This window comes from Nipponia nippon, unplaced genomic scaffold (assembly GCF_047370975.1).
Source record: "Nipponia nippon isolate SJK-2023a ecotype South Korea unplaced genomic scaffold, ASM4737097v1 scaffold_2, whole genome shotgun sequence".
NCBI classification, from domain to species: Eukaryota; Metazoa; Chordata; class Aves; order Pelecaniformes; family Threskiornithidae; genus Nipponia; species Nipponia nippon.
This window is the reverse complement of record NW_028262336.1, coordinates 131335642-131348831: the sequence shown is the minus strand read 5'-3', so window position 1 is coordinate 131348831 and position 13190 is coordinate 131335642. Positions and strand designations below refer to the sequence as shown.

The 13190-nt window shown below is 72.3% G+C and overlaps 1 protein-coding gene across 5 annotated transcripts; it reads left to right on the top strand.

The window, feature by feature from the left end:
• The first annotated feature begins 1260 nt into the window (after nucleotides 1–1260).
• On the top strand, nucleotides 1261–11568 carry TRIM3 (tripartite motif containing 3). Of its 5 annotated transcripts, none has more exons than XM_087758532.1 (12): nucleotides 1261–1385; nucleotides 3532–3694; nucleotides 6278–6515; nucleotides 6760–6911; nucleotides 6995–7175; nucleotides 7517–8240; nucleotides 8493–8596; nucleotides 8670–8837; nucleotides 8909–9089; nucleotides 9739–9809; nucleotides 9953–10093; nucleotides 10820–11568. In XM_087758532.1, exons 2-12 carry the CDS (start codon nucleotides 3564–3566, stop codon nucleotides 10970–10972), a joined length of 2244 nt encoding a protein of 747 aa, XP_087614658.1. In that variant the 5' UTR covers nucleotides 1261–1385; nucleotides 3532–3563; the 3' UTR covers nucleotides 10973–11568. The 5 variants fall into 5 exon arrangements, with proteins under 5 accessions (XP_087614658.1, XP_087614656.1, XP_087614659.1 ...); XM_087758530.1 differs by lacking the exon at nucleotides 1261–1385 and adding an exon at nucleotides 2114–2305; XM_087758533.1 differs by lacking the exon at nucleotides 1261–1385 and adding an exon at nucleotides 2115–2305 and having other exon boundaries at nucleotides 8909–9077.
• The last annotated feature ends 1622 nt before the right edge of the window (nucleotides 11569–13190 follow it).

The following is a 13190-nucleotide window of genomic DNA, read 5'->3' as shown; positions in this document are numbered from 1 at the left end:
TGCGGTCCCTTGTTCTCCTGTCGTGCACCGCTGTGAAGAGCCGGGCTCCGTTTCCTTGAGAAGCTCCCCGTCGGCGCGGGCAGCTCGCTGTTAGGTCTAGCAGCCTCCCCTCCTGAAGGCTGAGCAAGCCCCGGTCCCTCAGCGGCTCCTCGCAGGGCGGCTTCTCCAGCCCCGGCCGGCCCCGCGCCCGCCCCTGAACTCGCCGCGGTTTGTCAAGGTCTTCCCTGGACCGGGGGCCCAAAATCAGGTGCAGCATCTCGATGTGGTTCAGCGAGGGCTGAGCAGAGGGAGGATAACCCCTGCCCTCGGCCTCCCGGCTGTGCCCGTTGGCGCGGGCCGCGGTGCTGCCGGGCTCTCCTTGCCGCCAGCGTGTGCTGCGGCTCCTGTCCTGCTCGCTCCCACCCGGACCCCCGGACGTTTTCCCCGGCGCTGCTTCCCCAGCCCGGCAGTCGCGGCCGTGCTGCTGCAGAGGTGCTCTGCTGCCCAGAGCGGGACTCGCCGTTTGTCCTTGCCGAGCTTCCCGCTGTTCCCGTCAGCCGCTCCTCCCGCCTGCCCGAGGCCCTGGGGCGCAGTCCTGCCCTCGGGCGTCCCAGCTGCTTCCCCCTCCCGGGCTGGTGTCATTTGGGACCCCGACGAGCGTGCGCTCCCTGCCTGGGTCCTTGCTGAAGATGTTAAGCAGGAGAGGTCCCCGGGCTGGTCCCTGTGCTGCTCCACTTGTCACCCGCCTCCAGGCAGAGCACAGCCCATGAGCCACCGCCCTCTGAGCCCAACCCTCCAACCTGTTTTTGGCCCGCCCGGCCGTCCATCCCTCCAAACCATAACGTCCTGCCTTGGATACGAGGCTTGTGGACACGGAGGGGTCACCGGCCGCCGCAACCCCCGTCGCTGCACCGTGGAGGGCAGCTGGGGCGGCCGGGGGTGACTTCGCCCGGGACACCTCCCGGGGCCCCGCTCGGCCGCAGCTGTGGCCGTGGCTGCGGTGCCGTGCCGGCGTGGCCCTGCCGGATGGCGATGGCGGCAGGAATGCCGCCTGGCCGGTTCCTCCGTGCGGCTGGGGACAGGTCCCCCCCAGGGCCACCGCACCCGGCCACCCACGGGCAGTGCCCACTCGGGGACCCGGGGACCCCGGCGTGCACAGGCGGCCCTGCGCCACGGCTGCTCGTGCGCTTGCACGTGGGTGTGTGCACACCCCGGGGCCCCCACGCCTGCAGCGTCCCTGGCTGCCGCCCGTCCCCGCCCACCTTCTGGCACCTCTCCGGCACCTGGCACCCGGCAGCAGCGCGGGGCCCGGCCGGGGACACCGGGAAGATCCCACCGGACCCCTCCGTCCCTCCCGCCGCCCACCTTGGGGCCTGGTGCCGCGGTGGGATGGCTCCCGCGGGCAGGTGAGCCAGCGCGTGCCGGGCACGTGCCGGGCGTGTGCCGGGCGTGTGCCGGGGTGAGTGGCGCACGGGCGGGGGGGCAGTGGCAGCGCAGGGCCCGGCACGCTCACCTCGGGGGTCCCCGGGCACTGCCCGCCCGCCCCGCGTCCCCCAAGGGCAGCGGAGAGCATCAGGGCGCGCACATGTGCGCACAGGCGCTCGCTGGGGTGTGCAAACACGGGGACCGACACACCCGCACACCTGCGCGCACGCCCCTGCGCTGGCAGGAGCGCACGCAGCCGGGTACAGCGTGTGTGCGCACACGCGCACCCTTGCACAAGCGGGTGAGCGTGCACGCCTGCGGCACGCCGCGTCCACGCGAGGCGTCACGGCGTGGGGGGGGACACAACACACAGCCCCCCCCCCCCATCCCAATTTGGGGTCTGCCAGCCAGGACCCCCCCCCCTCCTCCAATCTGGGATGGGGGGGACCGGGGTGGGATGCGGTTGCCGTGGCGACAGCCGGGTACCCCGGGGATGCGGGGAGGCGCGCCCGGAGCCCCCCCCCACTGCAGAGCCACAGCCCGGACCCGACCATTCGTGCTGGGGGGGGGTTAAGTCCTGCTCCCCCCCTCCCAGTTTCCCACGGGGTCCGTCGCGGAACACCCCACTCGGGAACGGCGACGCGTCGCTCCGCGACGCGGCGCCGTTCCCGAGTGGGGTGTTCCGCGGGGGGGGGGGGCGGGAATCCCACGGGAGATTGGGGGGGTAAAAAGCCTGTGCCCCCCCCTTCCCGCCTCGCCGTGGTGCGGTCCGGTCTGGCAGCTGCCTTCCCTGCCCATCCCTGGCGCAGTCCCTGCCGCGCCGAGCCGAGCCGGGCCGGGCCGAGGATGCCCGCTGCCGGCCCGCGGCGTGGGCTGAAGCGAGGAGGGGGCTGCGTGGGGGGTGAGTGGGGAGAGCATGGGGGGGGACACACGCGTGGGGATGGGGTTTGTACAGGTGGGGGGGTCACGCGTGGGGAGGGCGGGGGGGGGGGGAGGTGGGATCGGGTCCGGGTCGGGGGGGCAGCGCCGGCCCGTCGCGAGTGGGGGATATGGGCGGGGGGGGGGGGGCGAGGACAAGGGGGTGGGGGGAAGAGGGAGACGGGGGGGCTGGGGACAGGGACAGGAGGGGGGGGACACAGGGACAGGACGGGGGGGCACGACAGGACGGGGGCACAGGGACAGGACGGGGGCACAGGGACAAGGAGGGGCGGGCCGTGGGACCGGGCCGTGCCCGCAGCATCACGGCGGGGACCCGCGGCTGCCAGGGCCGGGGCTGGCGCTGCCCCCCGTGTCCCCCCGCGTCCCCCCGCCGCGGCCCGGCCCGGCGCCCCCCGGCGCCCCCCGCCCGCTGCCCGCAGCCGCGATCCCGGCGCGGGGGCGGTGCCGTCGGGGCGGGCGGTGCCGCACAATGGCGGCCGGGGCGGGGCCGGGCCGGGGCCTGGAGCGCGGGGCCGCCGCAGCGCCGTGAGCGGGGCCGGGGGGCGGGCGGGGACCGGCCCGGGGGTGCGGGGGAACCCCGGCCCGGGAGCGCCCGGGACACGGCGGGGGGGGCCGGGGGGGCCGTGGGGCGGGGGTGGGTGCCGTGGGGCGGGGGGTGCGGTGGAGCTGGGGGGCCGTGGGGCGGGGGGGTGCCGTGGGGAGGGGGTGGGGGCCGTGGAGCTGGGGTGCCGTGGGGCGGGGGGTGCCGTGGGGCGGGGGGTGCTGGGGGTCCGTGGGGTGGGTGCCGTGGGGCGGGGGGTGCGGGGGGTCCGTGGGGTGGGTGCCGTGGGGCAGGGGGTGCGGGGGGTCCGTGGGGCAGGCAGGGGCTTTGCGCAGGGTCCGTCGCGGTGGGGCGAGGGTGCTGCGCAGCCCGGCGCTGGGGTGGGGGGCAGAGCTGTGGGTCGCGAAGGCCTGGGGCAGGCGTGGGGCTGGCTCCGGGCACCCAGGCACCGTGGGCAGGGCCGGGAGCGGGGGACCCCCCCGTGCACCCCGGAGCATGCGGGGCCGAGGGCTGTGGGTGCCTCTGTGGGGCGGGCGCGCTCCTCTGTGCCCAGCGTGTGGGGCGGGCACGGGGCGTGATCCTGTGGGGCCGGGGGTCGTGGGGTGCCGTGGGGCTGCCCCGGCCCCGCTGACCGTCCCCACCCCCAGGCTGAGCGCCGTGGGGCTGCGGGGACACCGCCATGGCCAAGCGGGAGGCCAGCGCCAGCCCGGTGGTGCGGCAGATTGACAAACAGTTCCTGGTGTGCAGCATCTGCCTCGACCGCTACCGCAACCCCAAGGTGCTGCCCTGCCTGCACACCTTCTGCGAGAGGTGAGGCTCCGGCCCCGCTGCGCCCCGTCTGCGCCCCTGGACCCACTGCAACCTGCGGTGTCCCTGGCCCCGCTGCGTCCCGGCTGCGCCCCCGCCCGCGCTGCACCCCACTGCGTCCCCTTAGTGCCCTCAGCCCACGCTGCACCCCCACTGCGTCCCCAGCGCGTCCCTCCTGTGCCCCGCTGTGTCCCTGGCCACTGCTACATCCTGACTGCATCCCTGCTGCATCCCTGCTGCATCCCCACCGTGCCCTGGCCCTTGCTGTGTCCTCACCGTGTCCCCAGTGCATCCCTGCTCTGCCCCGCTGCATCCCTGGGCCCCACTGCATCCTGAGTGCATCCCACTGCATCCTCACTGCGCCCTGGGGCCTCGCTGCATCCCCCCTGCATCCCCCCTGCATCCCCCCTGCATCCCCCCTGCATCCCCACTGTGCCCTTGGGCCCCCCTGTATCCCCCCCTGCATACCCCCTGCATCCCTGTTGCATCCCCGTTGCATCCCCGCTGTGCCCCCAGCCCCGCCGTGTCCCGCTGTGCCTTGCTGCATCCCGCTGCATCCCCCAGCTTGGTCCCCCCCGCTGCACTCCGGGCCCTGTTGTGCCCCCCCTGCTGCGTCCCACTGCACCCCCCAGCAGCCCCTCATGCGGCTCCTGCAGGAGGAGAGCTGGGGTCCCCGCACCCCCCAGCATTCACGCTGCACCCCTGCTGCACCTCGCTGCATCCCCCCAGCATTCCCTGCCTGTACCTCCTGCAGGAGACGAGCTGGGGCTGCTGGGCCCCACTGCACCCCCACTGCATCCCACCTGCACCCCCACTGCATCCCCACTGCACCCCCACGGTACTGCACTGCATCCCCACGGCATCCCCGGTGCATCCCCACTGCACCCACACGGCACTGCACTGCACCCGCATGGCATCCCTGCTGTGCCCATGGGCCCCCCTGCACCCCCCCTACATTCCCCTTGCACCCCAACTGCATCCCCACTGTACCCACATGGCACTGCACTGCATCCCCGCTGCACCACACAGCGCTGCGCTGCATCCCCGCTGCATCCCCCCTGCACCCCAACTGCATCCCCACAGCACCCACACAGCGCTGCACTGCATCCCCATGGCATCCCCGCTGCATCCCCGCTGCACCCACACAGCACTGCACTGCACCTGCGTGGCATCCCTGCTGTGCCCCTGGGCCCCGCTGCATCCCCGCTGCATCCCCGCTGCATCCCCACGGCATCCCCGCTCTGCCCCGCTGCGCCCCCGCTGCACCTTGTTGCACTCGCACTGCATCCCTGCTGCGCCCTGCTGCCTCCCCGCTGTACAGCACTGCGCCCCACTGCACCCCCCAAACCCGCAGCGGCAGCGGAGCCGCCCTCCCCGCGCGTTCCCCGGCACCTGCCGTGGGGCAGCCGGAGCCCCCCCCTGCCCCCCCCGCTGCTGGTGGTGATCGGGGCCCCAGGGCACCCCTGAGCCCCCCGCCCCGGGGGTGGGAGCTGGGGCCCCCCTGCACCCCCCGGCCGCCTTCCCCCCAGCGCGCCCGCCCGCCTGGGGGCCGGGACCCCGCTGCCCCCGAGCCGCCCGCTGCCGCCCCCCCTGCTCGCCCGCCGGCCTGCGGCAGCCGGGGCTGATCCAGGGGCGCGGGGGGCCGGGGGCCGGGCTGGGGCTGGGGGCTGCGGCCGCTGCTGGCAGCGGTGGGCGCTGTACTGATGTCTGCTCTCTCTGTGCCCCCAGAGACCCCCCCCGCCCCTTCCCATCCCGGCCCCGCCCGGCCTCTCCCCTCCTGTCCGTCTGTCTGTCCACTCCTCCAGGCTCTGGCGGTGGCTCCTCACGGGCACCGCGGCACGGCCCTCCTGTCCATCTGTCCTGCCGTCTGTCTGCCCCTCTGGCCCCCGCCCTCGCTCCTGCACCCCAGTGTGCTGCAGTGTAGCCCTCCTGTCCGTCTGTCCATCCTGCTATCTGTCTGCTCCTCCAGCCCCATCCCTCTGCTCCTGCCCCTTGCACCCTGATGTGCGGCCCTCCTGTCCATCTGTCCTGTTGTCTGTCTGCCCTGCCAGCCCTGTCCCTCTGCTCCTGGCTCATGTACCCTGATCCCTCCTGTCCGTCTGTCCCACTCTCTGTCTGTCCTGCCAGCCCCATCCCTCTGCTTCTGCCCCGTGCGCCCCAGTGTGCCACAGTGCAGCCCTCCTGTCTGTCCATTCGTCTTGTTGTCTGTCTGCTCCTCCAGCCCCAGCCCTCTGCTCCTGGCGCACACACCCTGATCCCTCCTGTCTGTCTGTCCTGTTGTCTGTCTGCTCTGCCAGCCCCATTCCTCGCTCCTGCCCCAGGCACCCCAGTGTGCCGTGGTGCAGCCCTCCTGTCTGTCCGTCCTGCCATCTGCCCGTCCCTCCAGCCCCATCCCTCTGCTGCTGTCCCGCACACCCCGGTCCCTCTTGTCTGTCTGTCTGTCTGTCCGTCCTGCTGTTTGCCCGCCCCTCCAGCCCCACCTCTGTGCTCCTGTCCCGCGCATCCCGGCCCCTCCTGTCCGTCCCTCTGCCCCCGCCGCCCCACTGCACGCGGTCCTGACCCTCTGGTTGTCCCCGTTCGCCCCAGGTGTCTCCAGAACTATATCCCGCCCCAGAGCCTGACCCTCTCCTGCCCCGTCTGCCGCCAGACCTCCATCCTGCCCGAGCGCGGCGTCGCCGCCCTGCAGAACAACTTCTTCATCACCAACCTGATGGAGGTGCTGCAGCGGGACCCCGAGAGCTGCGGCCCCCACCCCGGCCGCGGCCTGGACCCCGTCAGCGCCGTCACCGGCCAGCCCCTCTCCTGCCCCAACCACGAGGGCAAGGTGGGTCGCCTCGGCGCGCAGGGGTCCGGGGGGGCTGGGAGGGGCTGCGGGCGCTGGGGGGGCTACAGGGTCTGTGGGGCTGCAGGGGTCTGGAGGGGCTGCGGGGGTCTGGGGTGGCTGCAGGGGTCCAGGGGGGCTGCAGGGGCTGGGGAGGGGCTGTGGGGGTCGGGGGTGACAGCAGGGGGCTGGCGGAGCCCACGGGGCCGGGGGGCCGTCACGGGCAGCCCTGAGTGCCCATGCGCAGGTGATGGAGTTTTACTGCGAGCCGTGCGAGACGGCCATGTGCCGTGAGTGCACGGAGGGGGAGCACCGGGAGCACATCACCGTGCCGCTGCGCGACGTGGTGGAGCAGCACAAGGCGGCCCTGCAGCAGCAGCTGGACGCCGTCAGGAGCAGGTACGGGGAGCGGGGGGCTGGGGCTCTGCTGGGGGTCTCCTCCCGTGGTGCCTGCCCCGTGCCCAGCACCGGCTCCTCCGCAGGCTCCCGCAGCTGGCGGCGGCCATCGGGCTGGTGTCGGAGATCAGCCAGCAGCTGGTGGAGCGCAAGAACGAGGCGGTGTCGGAGATCGGCAGCACCTTCGAGGAGCTGGAGGCGGCGCTGCGGCAGCGCAAGGGGCTGCTAGTGCGGGACCTGGAGGCCACCTGCGGGGCCAAGCAGAAGGTAGCACCCCCGTGCCCTGCAACGCCGTGCCCCCACACCACCATGCCACTGTGCCCCACACCACTGTTCTCCACACTGCCATGCCCCTGTACCGCCGTGCCCCCACGCCGCCGTGCCCCCGCGCTGGCGTCCCTCCCCTGTGCCTGCCTGCTGTCCCTGCCTGGCTCTTGCTGAAAAGGGTGAACGCGCCCTGGCAGTACCAACAGTGCCGGCCAGCCCTGCCAGTGCAGGCAGCCGGGCTCCAGGCACAGTGCCGCGGGGGCGGCCGGAGCTGTGCCGGGGTCCGGATGCTGGCGGGGGTCCCGGCCTGGCGGTGAGGGTGACCTGCCCCATCCCGGCAGGTGCTGCAGGCGCAGCTGGACGCCCTGCGCCAGGGCCAGGAGAGCATCCTCAGCAGCTGCGCCTTCACCGAGCAGGCGCTGCACCATGGCACTGCCACCGAGGTGCTGCTGGTGAAGAAGCAGATGAGCGAGCGGCTGAGCGAGCTGGCCAGCCAGGAGTTCCCCGAGCACCCCCACGAGAACGCCCAGCTCGACTACGTGGTGGAGACCGAGGGCGTCCGCAAGTCCATCCTCAACCTGGGCGTGCTGATCACCACCAGTGCCACGGCCCACAAGACGGTGGCCACGGGCGAGGGCTTGCGGCACGCTGTGGTGGGGCAGCCCTCCTCGCTCAGCGTCACCACCAAGGACAAGGATGGGGAGCTGGTGCGCAGTGGCAGTGCCAGCCTGCGCTTCCAGGTGACGGCGCCGGACGGCGGCACAGCCGAGGCGGAGGTGCAGGACAACAAGAATGGCACCTATGAGCTGCTCTACACTCCCCGTGCCGAGGGAGACTTCCTCCTCTCCATCCTGCTCTACGGGCAGCCCATCCGCGGCAGCCCCTTCCGCGTCCGCGCCGTCAAGGCCTCCGACGTGCCCCCATCTCCCGACGACGTCAAGCGCCGCGTCAAGTCGCCCAGCAGCGGGCACATTCGGCAGAAGGCCGTCCGGCGCCCCTCCAGCATGTACAGCAGCGGCAAGAAGAAGGAGAATCCCATTGAGGACGAGCTCATCTTCCGCGTGGGTGAGTGACCAGGATGGGCTGGAAGGGGCTCCCGGGGGCGGTGCGGGCTCCCTGCGGCGGTGCGGGCTCCCTGGGGCTCCCCGGGGTGGTGGGGGTTCCTCAGGGTGCTAGAGGCTCCTCGGGGCTCCCTGGGGCAGACAGGGGCTCCCCGGGGCAGATGGGGGCTCCCTGAGGAGGTGGGGGCTCCTCCGGGCTCCCTGGGGCTCCCTGGGGTGGACAGGCCCCCCCCCGACCACCCCCTCTCCGCCGCAGGGAGCCGTGGCCGGGAGAAGGGGGAGTTCACCAACCTCCAGGGCATCTCCACCTCCAGCAGCGGCCGCATCGTGGTGGCCGACAGCAATAACCAGTGCGTGCAGGTAGGACCGTGACCCCCTCCCCGGCCCCAGCCCGCGCCCCTGCCTGCCTGACCCCTCTCCACTGCCCCCCCAGGTGTTCTCCAACGAGGGGCAGTTCCGGCTGCGGTTCGGGGTGCGGGGCCGCTCCCCCGGCCAGCTCCAGCGCCCGACCGGCGTCACTGTGGACATGAACGGGGACATCATCATTGCGGACTACGACAACCGCTGGGTCAGCATCTTCTCCCCCGAGGGCAAGTTCAAGGTGAGGGGGCAGCAGCCGGGCGGGGGGGCCACCGCTCCGCACCCGGCCCTGACGTCCCTCCCCGGCTGCAGACCAAGATCGGGGCTGGGCGGCTGATGGGCCCCAAGGGCGTCGCCGTGGACCGCAACGGCCACATCATCGTGGTGGACAACAAGGCCTGCTGCGTCTTCATCTTCCAGTCCAATGGCAAGCTCGTCACCAAGTTTGGGAGCCGCGGCACGGCTGAGCGGCAGTTTGCAGGTACACTCGATGGTAATACACCGACTGGCAAGTCCCCTCTTCCTTACTGCATGCCTTTGGCTTCCCGCTGCGCCGGGGCCGGGCCGGGCCGGTGAGTACTGCACGCCTTGCCAATGGTGGCTGGCACCCAGCCGGCACTGGGACACCTGGGGCTGGGCTGGGGCTCTGGGTTTGGGTTCTGGGCTCTGGTTCTAGTTCTGGGTTCTAGGCTGGGGCTCTGGGTTCTGGTTCTGGGTGTTGGGCTCAGGTTTTGGTTCTGGGCTCTGGTTCTAGGTTCTGAGTTCCTGGTTCTGGGCTCTTGGTTGTGGTTCTGGGTTCTAGGTTTTGGGTTCTGGCAGTGGGCTCTGTGCCTGTGCGCTGGGGCTCTGGGGTCTCGGTCCGTCCTCAGCGCTGGTCCTGCCGCAGGGCCGGATGCCCCCTCCGGCCATGGGGGTCCGGGCACCGCCTGTGCTAACGCCCTTGTGCTGGCCTCACCAGCTGCTCGCGTGGCACTAACACCACTAACCGGGCACTGGGGCCGGGCCGCCGCCTCCCTGGCATGGGACCGAGGGGCGCCCCCCTGTCCCTGTGGCACTGGCGCTGTGCCAGGCCGGGCCCCCATCCCCATCCTGGGCTGAGCCCCCTGTCCCCATCCCGGAGCTGAGCCCCCTCCCCTCCCCAGGGCCGCACTTCGTGGCAGTCAACAACAAGAACGAGATCGTGGTGACTGACTTCCACAACCACTCGGTGAAGGTGAGTGCCGCTGCAGCAGGCGCTGAGTGGCCGCCGGCGTCCCTGGCTCCGTGCCGTCCCCATGCCCCGGCGCTCCCCAGGGCTGTCCCCCCTGGCGCCGGTGCCGTGCGCCGGGACAGCCCGCGGTGACCCGCTGTCTGCAGGTGTACAACGCAGACGGCGAGTTCCTCTTCAAGTTCGGGTCTCACGGGGAGGGGAACGGGCAGTTCAACGCCCCCACGGGGGTGGCCGTCGACGCCAACGGCAACATCATCGTGGCCGACTGGGGAAACAGCCGCATCCAGGTACCGGCACCGGCACCGCAGCCCCGTGCTTACCCTGCAGCCCACGGAGCCCCTCTGCCCCCCGTGCTGCCCTGGCCCCGGGGGGCGCTGGGCCAGCACCGTGCCCTCCCCATCCCATCCCTGTCCTGTCCCTATCCCCATCCCATCCCTGTCCCCATCCCGTCCCCGTCCCATCCCTGTCCCCATCCCGTCCCTGTCCCCATCCCATCCCTGTCCCCATCCCGTCCCCATCCCTGTCCCTATCCCGTCCCTATCGCCATCCCATCCCTGTCCTGTCCCTGTCCCCATCCTGTCCCCGTCCCCATCCCATCCCCGTCCCCATCCCCATCCCATCCCTGTCCTGTCCCTGTCCCCATCCCATCCCCGTCCCCATCCTGTCCCCATCCCATCCCTGTCCTGTCCCCGTCCCCATCCCATTCCCATCCCGTCCCCATCCCATCCCTGTCCTGTCCCTGTCCCTGTCCCCATCCCGTCCCCATCCCCATCCTGCTGCAGGGAGCGGGGCCCGCAGGCAGCCCGGGCGTGGGCAGGGGGCTGCAGGCAGGGGACAGGGCTTGTGGTGCAAGCGCTGAACCACACGCGGGGCCGGGGGGCTCAGCAGAGCGGGGACAAGGTCCCGGCATGCCGAGGGCCATAGGGCAGGGGGTCCCCCCAGGGTGGTGGGGTGCCTGGGCAGCAGCGGCAGCGGGGACACTGGGGACAGCGTGTCTCTGCCCCTCCCTGCAGGTCTTCGACAGCTCGGGCTCCTTCCTCTCCTACATCAACACGGCCGCCGACCCCCTGTACGGGCCGCAGGGCCTGGCCCTCACCTCCGACGGACACGTGGTGGTGGCCGACTCCGGCAACCATTGCTTCAAGGCCTATCGCTACCTGCAGTAGCCGCCACGGGGACGGGGATGGGGACGGGGACGCTTCCAGTGCCGCGCCAGGACGGTGCCCGCGGGCCCTCTGGGAGAGCGCCTGCAGCGGGGTGCCCCGAGCGACGGCTGCCCCACAGCCATCGCAGCCCCACAGCCATCGCTGCCCCCCACGCGCTGCCCTGGCCTTCACGTGCACTTTATCCCGGGGGGTGGCCGGGCCCAGAGCGGGGGCGAGGACGGGTCTGGCTGGGGCGGGGGCTGCCTGGGGGGCCGTGGTCGTGCCCCTCCTCCTGCCCCACGGCAGGGCCGGCAGCCCCACTGCCCCTGCTGCGGGTCTCCGGGGCGCCTGGGGGCAACGGGGGAGTGTGGGGCGCGGGGAGCTGCCGGGCAGGGCTGGGGGCTGCGTGCGCTGCTCGGGGCTGTGGGGCGGCTGTGGGGCGGCTGGTCCCGCAGCCCCGCGCCCCACAGGGGCTGCCCTCCGCCGGCCCTGCTCCCCTGGCTCGAGCCCTAGCCGTGGGGCGACCGCGCGTGCCTGCCTGCCCCATGGCGGGGCCGTGTGGGGCTGCCGCCGTACGCTGACAAACTGTATGTACAAAATAAAATATTCTGGAAGTACCCTGTCCCCGGCAGTGCCAGCCCCACGGGGCAGGGGGACGGTGGGGACGGTGGGAGCAGGGGCAGCTCCCACCCCGTGGATCCACGTCTCAGCCATGGCACCACCTTCACCGGGGGTCCCTGGGGCGAAGCCTCGCTGGGTGCGGTGGTGGGAGCCCCTGTCCCGGGGGCTGGGGGTGGTGGACAGGGGCCTGGCACCGGCACCAGGGCAGGTGGGGGCTGAGCCAGGCTGGGTGCTGCTGACATGCTCCTGGAGACCCCCGGGCACACCACGGGGCAGTGGGACCCCTGGGCTGTGCTGGGACCCTGATGCTGTGGGGGAACCCCGTGCTGTGGTGGGACCCCCAGGCCACAGCGGGACCCCCAGGCTGCGGCAGACGCGGGCAGCGCCAGGCAGAGCGGGGACGGGCGCAGCGCCCGGAGCTCCCCAGCACTGCTGGGTGCCTGCCTGGCACAGCCTGCCGCCTGCGCTGACCCGCGGCACAGGGACGGGGTCAGACTGGTCCGTACTGGGAGCGGGGACTGGGTCGGACTGGTCTGTACTGGCTCCAGAAGTGGTGGGGTCTGTGCTCACCCTCCCCACAGGGCTCCGCGCCCCCAGGACGTGCACCCGGCGGGGGGTGCCCCCCTTCCCACGGGAGGTTCGCCCCCACACAGGGGCTGCCCCCCCAGCCTATGGGGCACATAACATAGAGTCACAGAATCGTTAAGGTTGGAGAGGACCTCGGGTCACCGAGTCCAACCGTTGCCTACCTGCCAGGTCCACCTCTAAACCCCGTCCCTCGGCACCACATCCACGCGGTTTGTGAACGCTTCCAGGGGCTGTGACTGCACCCCTGCCCCGGGCAGCCTGGGCCAGGGCCTGACCGCTCTCTCTGGGAAGAAGTTTTTCCCAATACCCAACCCAAACCCGCCCTGGCGCAGCTTGAGGCCGTTCCCTCTCGTCCCATCGCTTGTTCCAGGGGAGAAGAGACCGACCCCCCCGGCTCCAGCCTCCTTTCAGGCCGTTGCAGAGAGCGATGAGGGCTCCCCTCAGCCTCCTCTTCTCCAGGCTGAGCCCCCCCAGCTCCCCCAGCCGCTCCTCCCCAGCCTTGGGCTCCAGCCCCTGCCCCAGCCTCGCTGCCCTGCTCTGGCCACGCTCCAGCCCCTCCATGGCCGCCTTGGGGTGAGGGGCCCAGCGCTGAGCACAGCATTCGAGGGGCGGCCTCCCCAGTGCCCAGCACAGGGGGACCATCCCTGCCCTGCTCCTGCTGGCCACACTGGTCCTGATACAAGCCAGGATGCCACTGGCCCTCTTGGCCACCTGGGCACACTGCTGGCTCATGTTCAGCGGCTGTCGACCAGCACCCCCAGGCCCTTTCCCGCCGGGCAGCTCCCAGCCGCTCCTCCCCACGCCTGCAGCGGTGCCTGGGGTTGCTGTGCCCCCAGTGCAGGACCCGGCCCTGAGCCCTGCTGACCCTCACCCAGTGCCTGGGCCCATCGACCCAGCCTGGCCAGGGCCCTCTGCAGAGCCTCCCTGCCCCCCAGCAGATCAACGCTCCCGCCCGACTGGGTGTCCTCTGCAAACTGGCTGAGGGTGCCCTCGATCTCCTTGGCCCGATCATTGGTAAAGGTGTTGAACA